This window comes from Scyliorhinus torazame, chromosome 9 (assembly GCF_047496885.1).
Source record: "Scyliorhinus torazame isolate Kashiwa2021f chromosome 9, sScyTor2.1, whole genome shotgun sequence".
In the NCBI taxonomy this organism is placed as follows: domain Eukaryota; kingdom Metazoa; phylum Chordata; class Chondrichthyes; order Carcharhiniformes; family Scyliorhinidae; genus Scyliorhinus; species Scyliorhinus torazame.
The window spans coordinates 96,855,366-96,867,906 of record NC_092715.1 but is presented as its reverse complement, the minus strand read 5'-3'; the positions used below and the strand labels follow the sequence as shown (position 1 = coordinate 96,867,906).

General features: G+C 50.2%; 1 protein-coding gene across 13 annotated transcripts in view; it reads left to right on the top strand.

Moving 5' to 3' along the window:
- The window catches only part of arb2a (ARB2 cotranscriptional regulator A), a 1,003,719-nt gene that overhangs the window by 165,359 nt on the left and 825,819 nt on the right, over window positions 1-12,541 (top strand). For all 13 annotated transcript variants that reach the window (XM_072516284.1, XM_072516280.1, XM_072516278.1 and 10 more), the window contains one exon: window positions 11,444-11,509. In XM_072516284.1, the coding sequence (XP_072372385.1) occupies window positions 11,444-11,509 (66 nt within the window). The remainder of the gene's footprint in view (window positions 1-11,443; window positions 11,510-12,541) is intronic.

Sequence of the window (12,541 nt, the reverse complement as noted above, 5' to 3'; positions counted from 1 at the left end):
GTTGTCTCTGTCATCAATAGCCAGAGGTCTTTCAGTCACGCTTCCTGATCTGAAAGGACCATCACACTGACTCCTGTGTGTAACTTGAAATTTATGAGCTGACCATTTACAGATAGGTCAACATTCCAAATTGTTAATCTGGGATCCTTAATTTCTCTCAATAAGCATTATTCGATGACTTCTTGGTGTGGCTCACCTATCTCATGGACTCGTTTGGGATCCTCTGCTCATTTCAAGATTTTGGAGTTGCACATCTTTACAAAGTGTTCCAGGTGATTGCAGTGAAAGCACTGCACAGTGATTACTGGGCATTGCTTGCACCTGTGAGGACATTTGGTGCCACAACGCTGACGTGGTCTGCTTCCATCTTGTGCTTTGCTTGAGTATTGCTTTCTTGACCTGGAGTCTCCTTTCCCTTTTGTTGCTTTATGAGCAAAATGGATTGGTTTTGCCCATGGGCTTCTGATTGATGATTAGGATGGCTTTTTCCAAAGTTTAATCACCCTTTGTTTGGTGTACATCCAAATGAATGTCATCGGCCACTCCCATTACTATTCAGTCCCTTATGAGCACTGACTTACGATCACAGCCTTCAATCAACATTAATTTATGAAAAGAGTCTATGGGTTCCTGGGCTTTTGGACTTAATTGTGAAATTTTTCTTGCTCCAAATTTTTATTGCTTCTTTGGTTAAAGTAGTTGTCAAAGGACTTGATGAACCTCGCAGTTATCGGAAGATTCATTCATTTCTTGTTTTGCAGCTATTGCACCTGCTGAATATAAGTACATTAACTTGATCAGCCTCTGTTTACTTATTCAAGCCTGATGCTATCCTATATTGATTTAATAATCTTTATTGTCACAAGTAGGCTTACATTAACACTGCAATAAAGTTAGTGTGAAAATCCCCTAGTCACCACATTCCAGTGCCTGTTTGGGTACACAGAGGGAGAATTCAGACTGTCCAAATTACCTCATAGCATGTCTTTCGGGACTTGTGGGAATAAACGGAAGCACCCGGAGGAAACCCACGCAGACACATGGAGAACGTGCAGACTCCGCACAGACAGTGACCCAAGCCGGGAATCGAACCTGGGACCCTGGCGCGGTGAGGCCGCAGTGCTAACCACTATGCTACCGTGCTGCTCATCTTAAAATTCTTCTCCATAATGCCCAATGTAGCACCTGCTCTGGCCCTTCCATCTGCTTTAATTGGCCTGGCAATGTTGATTTACCATCCAAGGCTGTTTTTATCGCGGGAGAACAGCTTTATGTCAGGATTTCATGGGCTGCCATTTTAAACTTCAGCAATTCTACAGAAAAACAGTTTAAAAAAAATATTTTTATTCAAGGCATTTAACAAATATACACACAATATCAGAAGAACAACACAATAAACAACCCAATAATCAACCCAATAAACAACCACAACCCTCCAGCCTCCCCGACACCAACTTTCCGCAACCTCCTACCTTCCCCATTTTAACCCCCTTATCCAGCGTGCTGACCCCTCAGTTCTCCGTGAAGAAATCCCTTTACACCCGCAGAGCAAACTTAACCTTTTCTAATCTCAAGAATTCTACCAGGTCTCTGACCACATCCCCGCTTTCAGTAGCTCCGAGTCCCGCCATCCCAGCAAAATCCATCTCCCCCCCACCCCCCACATAAGAGTCCAAGTCCGATGGTAGGTTGAGATTGAGTTTATTGCAAAAATTCAATTGAAAGTACAATTTCAACGATATAAAAAAAAGAAAATCAAAAAGTCCAGAGGTGTAAAAGAAAGTGAACAAAGAAGAGAACCACGTGCACAAAGGGTCAAGCTTTCTTATACCTGCACGTTTTTGGTCACACCCCTTCTTTGTCCCCCATTGGTTTCGCAATCCTGAATTATGACTCCTGATTGGCACTCCATCTCAGCATTTTATACCAGCATTTACACTTGTATCTAATTTCCTGGCTACGATTACATTGTTACATTGTCACATTTGTGGTTTGGATTTTGAAAAGCTAACGTGTTGCCACAGTATATTTTCGCACAGTTTCAGTATTTCTCCATACCCCCCCACACCCAGCACTTTGGACATCACGTCCGAGAACCCTTGCCAGTACCCCCTCAATCTTGGACATGCTCAGAACATGTGGACGTGATTCACACCCTCCCACCCCGTGCACTGCCCAAACCTATCCTCCACCCCTGCAAAGAACTCGCTCATCCTCGCCACCGTCATGTGGGCCATATGCACCACTTTAAACTGGATGGGGCTTAACCTTGCAAACAATGTGTAAGTGTTCACCCTCCGCAAGGCCTCAGCCAATGTTCCGGCCCCCACCTCCCCTCCCAGTTCCTCCTCCCATTTGCGCTCAACAGCTTCCACCAGGCACACCCCCCCCCCCCCCCCCCCCCAAACTCCATCAGTTTCTTATAAATATCCGATACCTCCACTCCCCTATTTCGACCTCCGACAAGAGCTTTGTCTTGCAATACCAGAGGCGGCAGCGTCAGGCAGGACGGCACATCTCTCCTCACGAAATTCTGAACCTGCAGGCACCTAAAGATATTTCTTTCTGGCAACTCATACAATTCCTCCAAATCCTCCTCCAGCGCCACAAATGTACCTCTATAAACAAGTCCCCACCTACTGCCACCTCCAGAACCTGGCATCCAGCCTCGCCGGCCTAAACCTATGGTTGTATGCGAATCGGCGCCCACAACGACATACCCTCCAACCACTGCCTACACTGGCCCACATCCTTAAAGCCGACACCATCACTGGGCTTGCGGAGTACCTGGCCAACGTCAACAGCAAAGGCAGCAACGACAAAGCCCTCAAACCCGTTCCCATACATAATGCTGCCTCCACCCACCCCAGATCGACCTCTCCTCCAAGGCCCATTTCCTCTCCATCGCAATATTTGCCACTTAATAATAATTTATCAAATTCGGCAACGCCAGACCCCTGTTCCAAAAAAGCCCGCCGCACTCGCAGGGCCTTCCCCGCCCACACAAACCCCAAGACCAGCCCATTGACTTTCCTAAAAGAAGACTTGGGGACAAAGAGAAGGAGGTTCTGAAACAGAATCCTAGGCAGCACCATCATTTTCACTGTCTGTTCCCGCCCACTAGCAACAGCAGCAAAACGTCCCACCTCTTAAAACCCGCCTTCATCCCCTCCACCAATTGAGCCAAGTTCAGTCTATGCAGTTGGGCCCAGCTCCGCACCACTTGAATACCGAGGTACCTAAATCTCTTCCCCACCACCCTAAGCAGTAACTCGCCTAATCTCCCTTCCTGCCCTCTGGCACTGGTTGGGAACACCTCACTCTTTTCCACGCTCAATTTGTATCCCGAAAACCAGCCAAAATCCATAATCCCCCCCCAATACTGCCGAATGGGTCTGTAATATATAATAAGTTATCTGCAGTGAAATCCTATGTTTGTCATCCCCCTTGGCAGCTCAATCCCTCGACGTCCTAAGCGTCATTGCCAAGGCAAATGGCATCAGGGAGAGCGGGCACCCCTGCCTCGTCCTGCAGTGAAGCCCAAAGTACCCCAAACTCACTCGGTTCATCCACACGCTCGCCACTGGCACCATTTACAGCAGCCGGACCCAATCCACAAACCCCTATCCAAATTCAAACCACCCCAGTACCTCGAACAGATATGCCCACTCCACCCGGTCAAAAGTCTTTTCTGCGTCCATCGCCATCGCTACCTCAACCTCCTGCCCCTCCGAGGGTATCATAATCACATAAGTAACTTGCGCACATCACTGACAACTGGCTTCCCTTCACAAAACCCGTCATCCTCCCCAATTGCCCACAGTCCGCAGTCCGCAATGCATGCACATTTGCAATAGATTGGCATCAACATTCCCCAACAATATCAGGTGGTGCGACCCACACTGCTCCGGGTCCTTATCCTTCTTTAAAATCAGGGAGATGGAAGCCTGCGACAAAGTAGGGGGGAGTTTCCCCCCCTTTCCCTTGCCTCATTGTACGTTCTCACTAGCAGTAGCCCCAGTTCCGTCCCAAACTTTTTATAAAACTCTACTGGGAACCCATCTGGCCCCGGGCCTTCCCGCCTGCATCGCCCCCATGCCATTAATCATTCATGCAGCCCAACCGGGGGCCCCAGGCCCTGAACCCATCCCTCCTCCACCTTGAAAAACTCCAACCCATCCAGGATCCATCACATTGCCCCTCTCGTCCCTCACTCTGCCGATCTCCCTTGCTGCTGCTTGCTTCCTCAGCTGATGGGCCAGCATCCTACTTGCCTTCTCCCCATCCCCTCTGGTCCTTAGCAACTGCCCCACCACCTTCCCTGTGAACACTAACCTAACCATCTAGAGCTTCTGTCTCCTTCAGCAACCCTTCCTCAGGTGCCACCGAGTACCTTCTGTCCACCCTCAGGATCTCATGGACCAGCCTTGCCCTCCATCCTCTCCTGTGTGCCCGAATTGAAATAAACTCCCCTCTAACTAGAGCTTTGAGCGCCTACCACAACGTGGCAGTGTGACCTCCCCCATATCGTTCAGTCCCACATCTAGCCTCCAGCCTAGCCGTTGGGCTTCCACCTGAATCACCTGCAAATCCACCCAAACCAAAATCGACAAATACCCCGAGTCGACCATCACAACGCCTTGTCCATCACAAAAAAATCAATCCGGGAAAACACCCGGTGCATATGGGAGAATTATGAAGTATGAAGCTGACCACCGCAAAGCGACCTCCGCATTGGCGACACTGCTCCCCATCTCAAACGCCGCCCTCTTGTTAATCAACATTGCCCCCTCATCTTCATATCCACCCCCAAGTGGAACACCTGCCCCACCCATCTCTTCCTCAATCTCGTCTGATCCTCCAACTTGAGGTGCATCTCCTGTAAAGCACCCCGCCCACCTTCAGACTTCTCGGATAAATGAACACACACGGCCGTTTAACCGACCCATTCAGCCCTCTCACATGACCAGCCTGGTCAGGGGGCTTCCCACCCCCCTTCCGATCAGCCATAACCCCTTTTGAGCTGACCCGTGTCACACGCCCCTCCAGGTCTGCCCTCTGATGTCCGCCGCCATCTCTCCCTTCCCAACTGGGCCACACCAACGACCCCATGTCAGCCCCCCTCAGACCAAGAACCAACCCCATTCACTCCACACCTTCCTCCTGCCGACCCCCCCACTTGACATACGTTAACTAGCCCACCCAGCTAGTATGGTGACCCCTGCCCAAAGCCTCTGACTTCCCTTTCCCCTCCAGTACAAAACTCTGAACTTCACCCCCTTCTTGAAGAGGGCAGCCTTTATCGGGTCGAACCCAGCTTTCCGCTTCGCCAACATCCGCACCCAGGTCTTGGTAGACCCGCAGCGCATTCCCTTCTTGGGTGCCGCTCCTGCTCTGCCTCACCCATTCCAAGATCTTTTTTTCTCCAAGAATTGATGCAGCCGCACCACCATCTCCTTCATCAGCTCCCCAATCTGTGGCCTCCTCAGTGCCCTGTGCGTCCGATGCACCTCAAAGGGCTGATTGAAGGCTTCCTCCCACCCCCATCAACGTCTCCAGCATCCTCGCCACATACTTGGCAGCCTCCGCCGCATCACCATCGCCTTCACCGGCTCCCCAACCTGCGGCCTCCTCAGCGCCCTTTGCGTCCGCTAAACCTCGAAGGGCTGATTGAAGGCTTCCTCCCCCCATCAACGTCTCCAGCATCCTCGCCATGTACTTGGCAGCCTCCGCTCCCTTGATGTTGTCGGTGCCCACACCGAGGCACCTTCAAACCCAAAATGCTGCCGCCACTGTCCCCACACCCGCAGAGCCGCCATCACCACTGGGCTCATGGAGTACGTGGCCGGCAAGAACCGCAGAGGTGCTGTCAACAATGTTCCCACACTCGTACCCCTGCAAGAGGCTGCCTCCATCCGCCCCACACCGATTCCTCCCCCACTTCCTTACCATAGCAATATTCGCTGCCCAATAATAATTCATTATGTTTGACAAGGCCAGTCCCCCCGCTCCAACAGGAACTTCTTAACCTGTGGGGTTTTCCCCGCCCACACAAACCCTCAGATCAAAGAAATAACTTTCTGAAAGATTGATTTTCCAACAAAGATCGGGTGATTCTGAGAAACAAATTAAAGCCTCGGGAGCACAGTCATTTTCACTGTCTGCACCCGCCCCGCCAGCGACCGTGGCAGCACATCCCACCTCTGTTCCACTAACAGTGCCAGAATGAATTTGTGAGGTTGTTCCCATCCCCGCGCCACCTGGATACCCAAATATCTGAAGCTTGCCCCCACCACCTTAAACGGCAGATCACTCAACCTCCTCTCCTGCCCCCTGGCCTTGATCAGGAAGACCTTACTTTTCCCCATATTTTGCTTATATCCGAAAAACCGGTCAAACTCCTCTAAAATATCCATAATTCCCCTGATGCCTCCCAGCGGGTCCGAAATATAAAGCAACAGGCCATCCGCATATAGCAAGACTCTGCCTGTGCTCAATCCCCCCGCACAATCCCTCTCCAACTCCTTGATGCTCAAGCGCCATTGCGAATGCCCCTATTGCCAATGCCTCTATTGCCAATGCAAAGAGCAATGGGGAGAGTGAGCCCCCCTGCCTTGTCCCAGAGTGTAGCCCTAAGTACCCCAAGCTCACCCGGTTTGCCCGCACGCTCACTACCAGCGCTCTTTACAACAATCGGACCCAGTCTACAAATCTCTGCCCGAACCCAAACCGTCCGAACACTCCCACTCCACCCAATTAAAGGCCTTCTTCGCATCCATAGCAACTGCCACCTCCACATCCTGACCCTCCAGGGGAATCATTATCATGTTGAGTAATCTGACGTTCGCAGACAGTTGTCTCCCCTTTATAAATCCCATCTGGTCTTTCCCAATCACCCCCGGCACACTCCTCAATTCGCGAGGCCAAGATCTTTGCCAATAATTTGGTATCCACATTTAACATCAAAATCGGGCGGTAGGATCCACACTGCTCCGGATCTTTATCCTTTTTTGATATTAGGGATATGGATGCCTGCGATAACGTAGGGGGAGCTCCCCTTATCCCTCGCCTCATTATATGCCCTGACCAGCAAAGGCCCCAGATTCCCAGCAAACGTCTTATAAAATTCTACAGAGATCCCATCCAGGCCCAGGGCCTTCCCTGCCTGCATCGCCCCCATGCCCTCCAGCACCTCGACCAGTCCAATGCCCCCCCCCCCCCCCCCCCCCCCCCTCCCGCCAAGTCCTCCTCCATCCTGGAAAACTCCAACCTAGACAGGAACTGCCGCATACCCTTCCCCTAGGCCGGGGGCACTGATACGTGAAGCCTCTTAGAAATCTCCTCAAAAACCCCATTCACCCCCACAAGGTCCAGCACCACTCTTTCCTCTCCCGTCCTTCATCCTTCTGATCTCCCTCACCGTTACCTACTTCCTACGTTGGTGGGCCATCATCCTGCTCGCCTTCTCCCTGTACATGTACACTGGCCTCCGCAACTGCCTGACTGCGTTCCCCCTGGACACCAACCCAAACTCCATATGGAACTTCTGCCTCTCCTTCAACAATCCCACCTCCAGGGCTTCCAAATACCTCCAATCCATCTGCAGGATCTCGTCCAGAAGCCTTGCCATTTCTGCTTGTCCACCTTTTCCCTGTGCGCCCGGATTGGTATAAACACTCTCCTGAACACTTCCTTAAGCGTCTCCCATAGCGTGGCGGCCAACATCTCACCTGTATCGTTCAACTCCACGTACCCCCCAAATGGCGGCCCTCTCCGGCTCGCACACCACCTCATCCGCCAACAGTCCTACATCCAGTCTCCACTGCGGGCGCTGGTCTCCCCCGATCCACTTGCAAGTCCACCCAGTGCGACACGTGGTCTGAAATCATGATCGTCGAGCACCTCGAATCGACAACCCCCGCCAGCAGCTACCTTGTTGACCACAAAATGATCAGTCTGCGAGTACACCCTGTGCACATGGGAGAAGTACAAGAACTGCTTCGCCATCGGCCTCCCAAACCTCCACCGATCTACACCCCCTACGCTCTCCATGAACCCTTTCAGCTCCTTCGCCCCCACCAACACCCTCCCCGACCTCGGGCTCGACCGGCCCAACGCTGGTTCAATGGCCGTGTTTAAAAATCCCCTCCCATGATCAACCGGTGCGAGTCCAAGTCCGGGATATTCCCCAGCACCCGCCTCATAACCTCCACATTGTCCCAGTTGGGGGCATAGACATTCACCAAGACCACTGGCATCCCCTTCAGCTTCCCCTCACCATCACGAACCTCCCTCCCGAATCTACCAGAATGTTTCCCACCTCAAATGCCACCCATTTGTTTATCAGTGTTGCATCCCCCCCGCGTCAACCTATCCAATCCCGAATGAAAGACTTGCCCTACCCACCCTTTCATTAGCATAGTCTGATCCTGATGTTCAAGTGCGGTTCTTGAATAAAGGCTACGTCTGTCGTCAAGCACCACATGCGCGTGACACAAGCGACCGTTTGACCGGTACATGCAGGCCTCACATTCCATGTGGCCAACATGGTCAAGGGGCTCCCTGCACCCTCCCCCCCAGCCCCACCCCACCCACCAACAGAGCAGCCATATCCCTTCTTGGGCCAGCCATCAGCCTGTGTCACGTGACCCTCCAGGCCCACCCTTGGATGTACACCGTCACCACCTCCCTTCTTGCTGCGCCGCAGCAACCATACCTTTGTCAGCATCGCCCCCCCCCAATTAAAACAACAATCCCATTCCCCCGCTGCTACACTAACCACCTGCTCATCCCCACTGCCTTCCCGTTAAATAGCCCGCCCAGCTAGCCTGGCAACCCTGCCCATGGCACCAAACCTCCAACCCCCCACTCCATATCAAAAACAACAATGAAATAAGAAAAAGATGCACTCACTCTCCGTGTATCCCAAATATCCCACCACAGAACCCAACAAGACCCCTCAAAAGAGAGAGGTTTTCTCATAATCAACAAACAAAAGGCAACAAAAACGAAAAAGGTAGAAAAACAGGCCAGCATCTCCTCTATCCTCCTCCACAGTTCAGTGCCCACCTTCTCCTGCAAGTCCAATGTCCCTTAAAAACCCCGTCGCCTCCCCTGGTGTCCCAAAATAATGTTCTTGGCTGTTATGAATCACCCAGAGGCGGGCCGGGTACAGTATCCCAAACTTTTTCCCCTTCTTAAAGAGTGCAGCCTTCACTCTATGAAACCCGGCTCTCCTCTTCGCCAGTTCCGCGCCAAAGTCCCGGAGCTCATTACCTTCCCAGATGCACGTCATCGTCTGAGTTGCCCACGCCATATCTTCTCCTTGTCGAGGAATCGTTGGAGCCGCACCACCATTGCACTTGGCGGCTTATTCGCCTGCAGCTTCCTCATCAGTGCCCTATACGCCAGGTTGACATCCGAGGGCTGGTCAAAGGCACCTTCCCCCATCAGCTTCTCCAACATCTTGGCTACATATGAGCTAGCATCCTCTCCCTCGATGCCCACAATTGATAGGTTTTGCCTGCCGGAGCGGTTCCCCAGATCCTCTACCTTCTCTTTTAGCTGCTTCTGGGTCTCCTGCGTTATCCTGATCTTGGCCGCCAATGAGGTAAGCTGCTCCCCCACCACCTCCTCCACCTTCTGAATAGCCTGGCCCTGGGACTCTAGCCTCTGTTCCATCCGACCAATTCCAGATTTTAGCAGTTTCACCGCCTTGGCTAGGTCTTCCTGGGCGTCCCTCCTCTGTCGGGTGAACTTCTCATTTAAGAAGTGCACCAGCTGCTCTGTTGACCACAGGGCAGGCAGGGCTGGCCCTTTACCCTCTGCCATCTTCACCTGTGGCGAATAAAGAATTTCTTGCTCCCTTCTTCTCGACCCACGTCTGGTCCCTGGATCTATCCACCAGCACCACAGGTGCTCAATAAGAATGGATATTAGTCATCAGGCATTGATTTGGAGCAAGGTTAGAATCCTGATCCCAACCCCAAAACTAAAGCTTCACCCCTTGGTTCTGCATATAATTGGGATTTCTGCTACAGTTACTTTGGCTGGTCTAGGAAAAGCCACAAGGAAATCCGGATGGTGTTTATTCTCCATGGCAATATGATTTTATAATTAACTTGAATTACTGTGATTATATGGAATGAACTGCATGGCCCACATGTGCATTTGTAATAATGTTTGAGCAGCATAAATGGCTTGCAAAGTTGTGGTGTATGGCTTTGCCCAAATCTGCTCCTATAGCCTTCTGTAATCTCACATATTAGTGCACACCCTTTGCTCTTCCAAACTGACTTCCTCAACACCATCTTCTTTTGCTTCAGTAGCAAAGATTTCAATTATTTTAATGCTGAGATCTCAAAATGTTTCCTTTTTCTGGGTTACAATAGTGACTGCACTTCAAAACTAAGTTTCTCTTTTCTTTCACTTAGTTAAATATCTCAGACTGAACTAGCCCAACTAACGGATTCTCACTGGATAGAGCTGATTCCTATGTTATGTTTGATGCAGGCTGATGTATTTTATATAGGGATGTGTTTTTTAAATGACACAAATAATGAGACAGTCAATGATTCTGTATGTATTTTAAAAGATATAGTGCAATGTAATGGAGTAGAATCCCAGCAGATAATGAAAATTAGTGGACACCTAGTGCTGATTGCTGCTCACATTTCCAATATATTCTGTTATTATTTTGGATCTCCCCACTAGTTCTCACAAGCTACTCTATTCTCTGTTCTACTCCTGCTGATCGGATCAGCTGGTGCTGAACAACTGATCTGTGAACTCAAATGTACTTGTGTATCTGCTCACAACTTAAGCTGTCATTTCTACCTCAGACCTGAAAGATAGCCAAAAATGCTCCTCTGAAGCCAGCCAATGGCTTCCCACTTATAGAGATAAATGCCAAAGATTGCATGTGTTCATCTTCAGTGATCTCATTGGCAGTCCCCACTGAGATCAGTATTGTGGAACCATAGATCGAGATCCTGTCATTTTAAATGTTCTCCAGCGCCAGTGAACAGAGTACGTTGAATATAATGCGCACTCTGCTCGCCATCACCGAAGCTTACTTAAAAACCTTGGCTCAGTATTGATTTTGCTAGAATTAGCATTGTGGAAGCTGTCAATGGGATTGCAGGAGATAAGAGCATGCTGCTTTAAAAGCACCGCTCTATAGCTAGGAGACCTCTTAAGGGAGTATTTTTGGTCAACAATTTGGATTCATATAATTGGAATTCAGGATAGGTATATAAAGATCATTGATCGAGCAGATCAGCTGATCTTTCCAACCAGATCAGAACAATAAAGATAAGTGTTGCGAGCCCTGACCAAAAGCAGGGATATAGCAAACTTGGATAATTAAGGTTCTTCCTTATACAATGCACTTTGAGTATGGATATTGTATGTATAATACTTGGATAACATTTTGTCTTTGCAGATTATCACCCACTGTGTTTATGAACTTTTAGAAAATGAATGTCATTTGAAGAAGGTTCATCTCCCGGTAAGTTAAACTTATACAATGTTATAAATATCTATTCATGCACATTAATTCAGTTGCCATTTACAAATAAAAATTTCAACATCATTGGTGAGACATTCACTTGGGGAATACAAAAATTTTAAGAAGCTTGTGTCATTATAATCCCATTTTCGTTAGCTGGTCTGTCAGGCTACGAGGTGTAAAATCTAATTCTGAACTGTGCTTACTTTATTTCCTGTCATCAGCAGCAGACTTAATTGTGACAATAAAGACAAAGGGTGCGATTTAATTGGAGGGCGGAGGAATGAGCCCTGTTTTGGCGGTGTGTTTTCCGCCGCTTGAGGCGCCGAGAACTAAACAAACTATTAAACGGGACTCTGCTTTTTTCTGGGCCTCGGCGAGTAATGTCTTGCCGAGGCCTCCGTTAAACTCATGTCCTGCATTGACGAGCTCAGCTCGTCAGCGCAGAAAGAGGTCAATGATGCCCCGATATTGCGACCACCCCCCAATGCCCCAACCTATCAATTAGGGGATCCTCTGGGCCCCTGCTCCCCATCTCATAAGGTGACCTCCGAGCCTGATCCGTGGCACGGGAAACCTGGCACACTGGAATCTTGGCCATGCCAGCCTGGCAGTGCCACTTGGGTAGCCTGGCACTACCAGGGTGCCCCAGTGGCATCGAGAGTGCCAGGGTACCACGCTGCCCAGCGGGGTGAACAGGGTGTTCAAGGAATTTTAGAGTCTGCTGTATGAGTCGGAGCCCCCAGCTGGGGTGGAGGGGATAAAACAATTCTTGAAGGGTTTGGAGTTTCCAATGGTGGAGGAAGGGTTGATGGAGAGGCTTGCAGCCCCAATCGGGATTGTGGAGGTAGTAGAGGGATTGGAGGCCATGCAGTCGGGCAAGGCCCCGGTACCGAACGGATACCCAGTGGAATTTTATAAGAAGTTTTCTGGGGTGCTGGGTCTGCTGCTGGTGAGGGCATTTAATGAGGGTGGGGAGAGGGGTGTTCTTCCCCCAACAATGTCATAGGCGTTGATTTAATTGATTCTAAA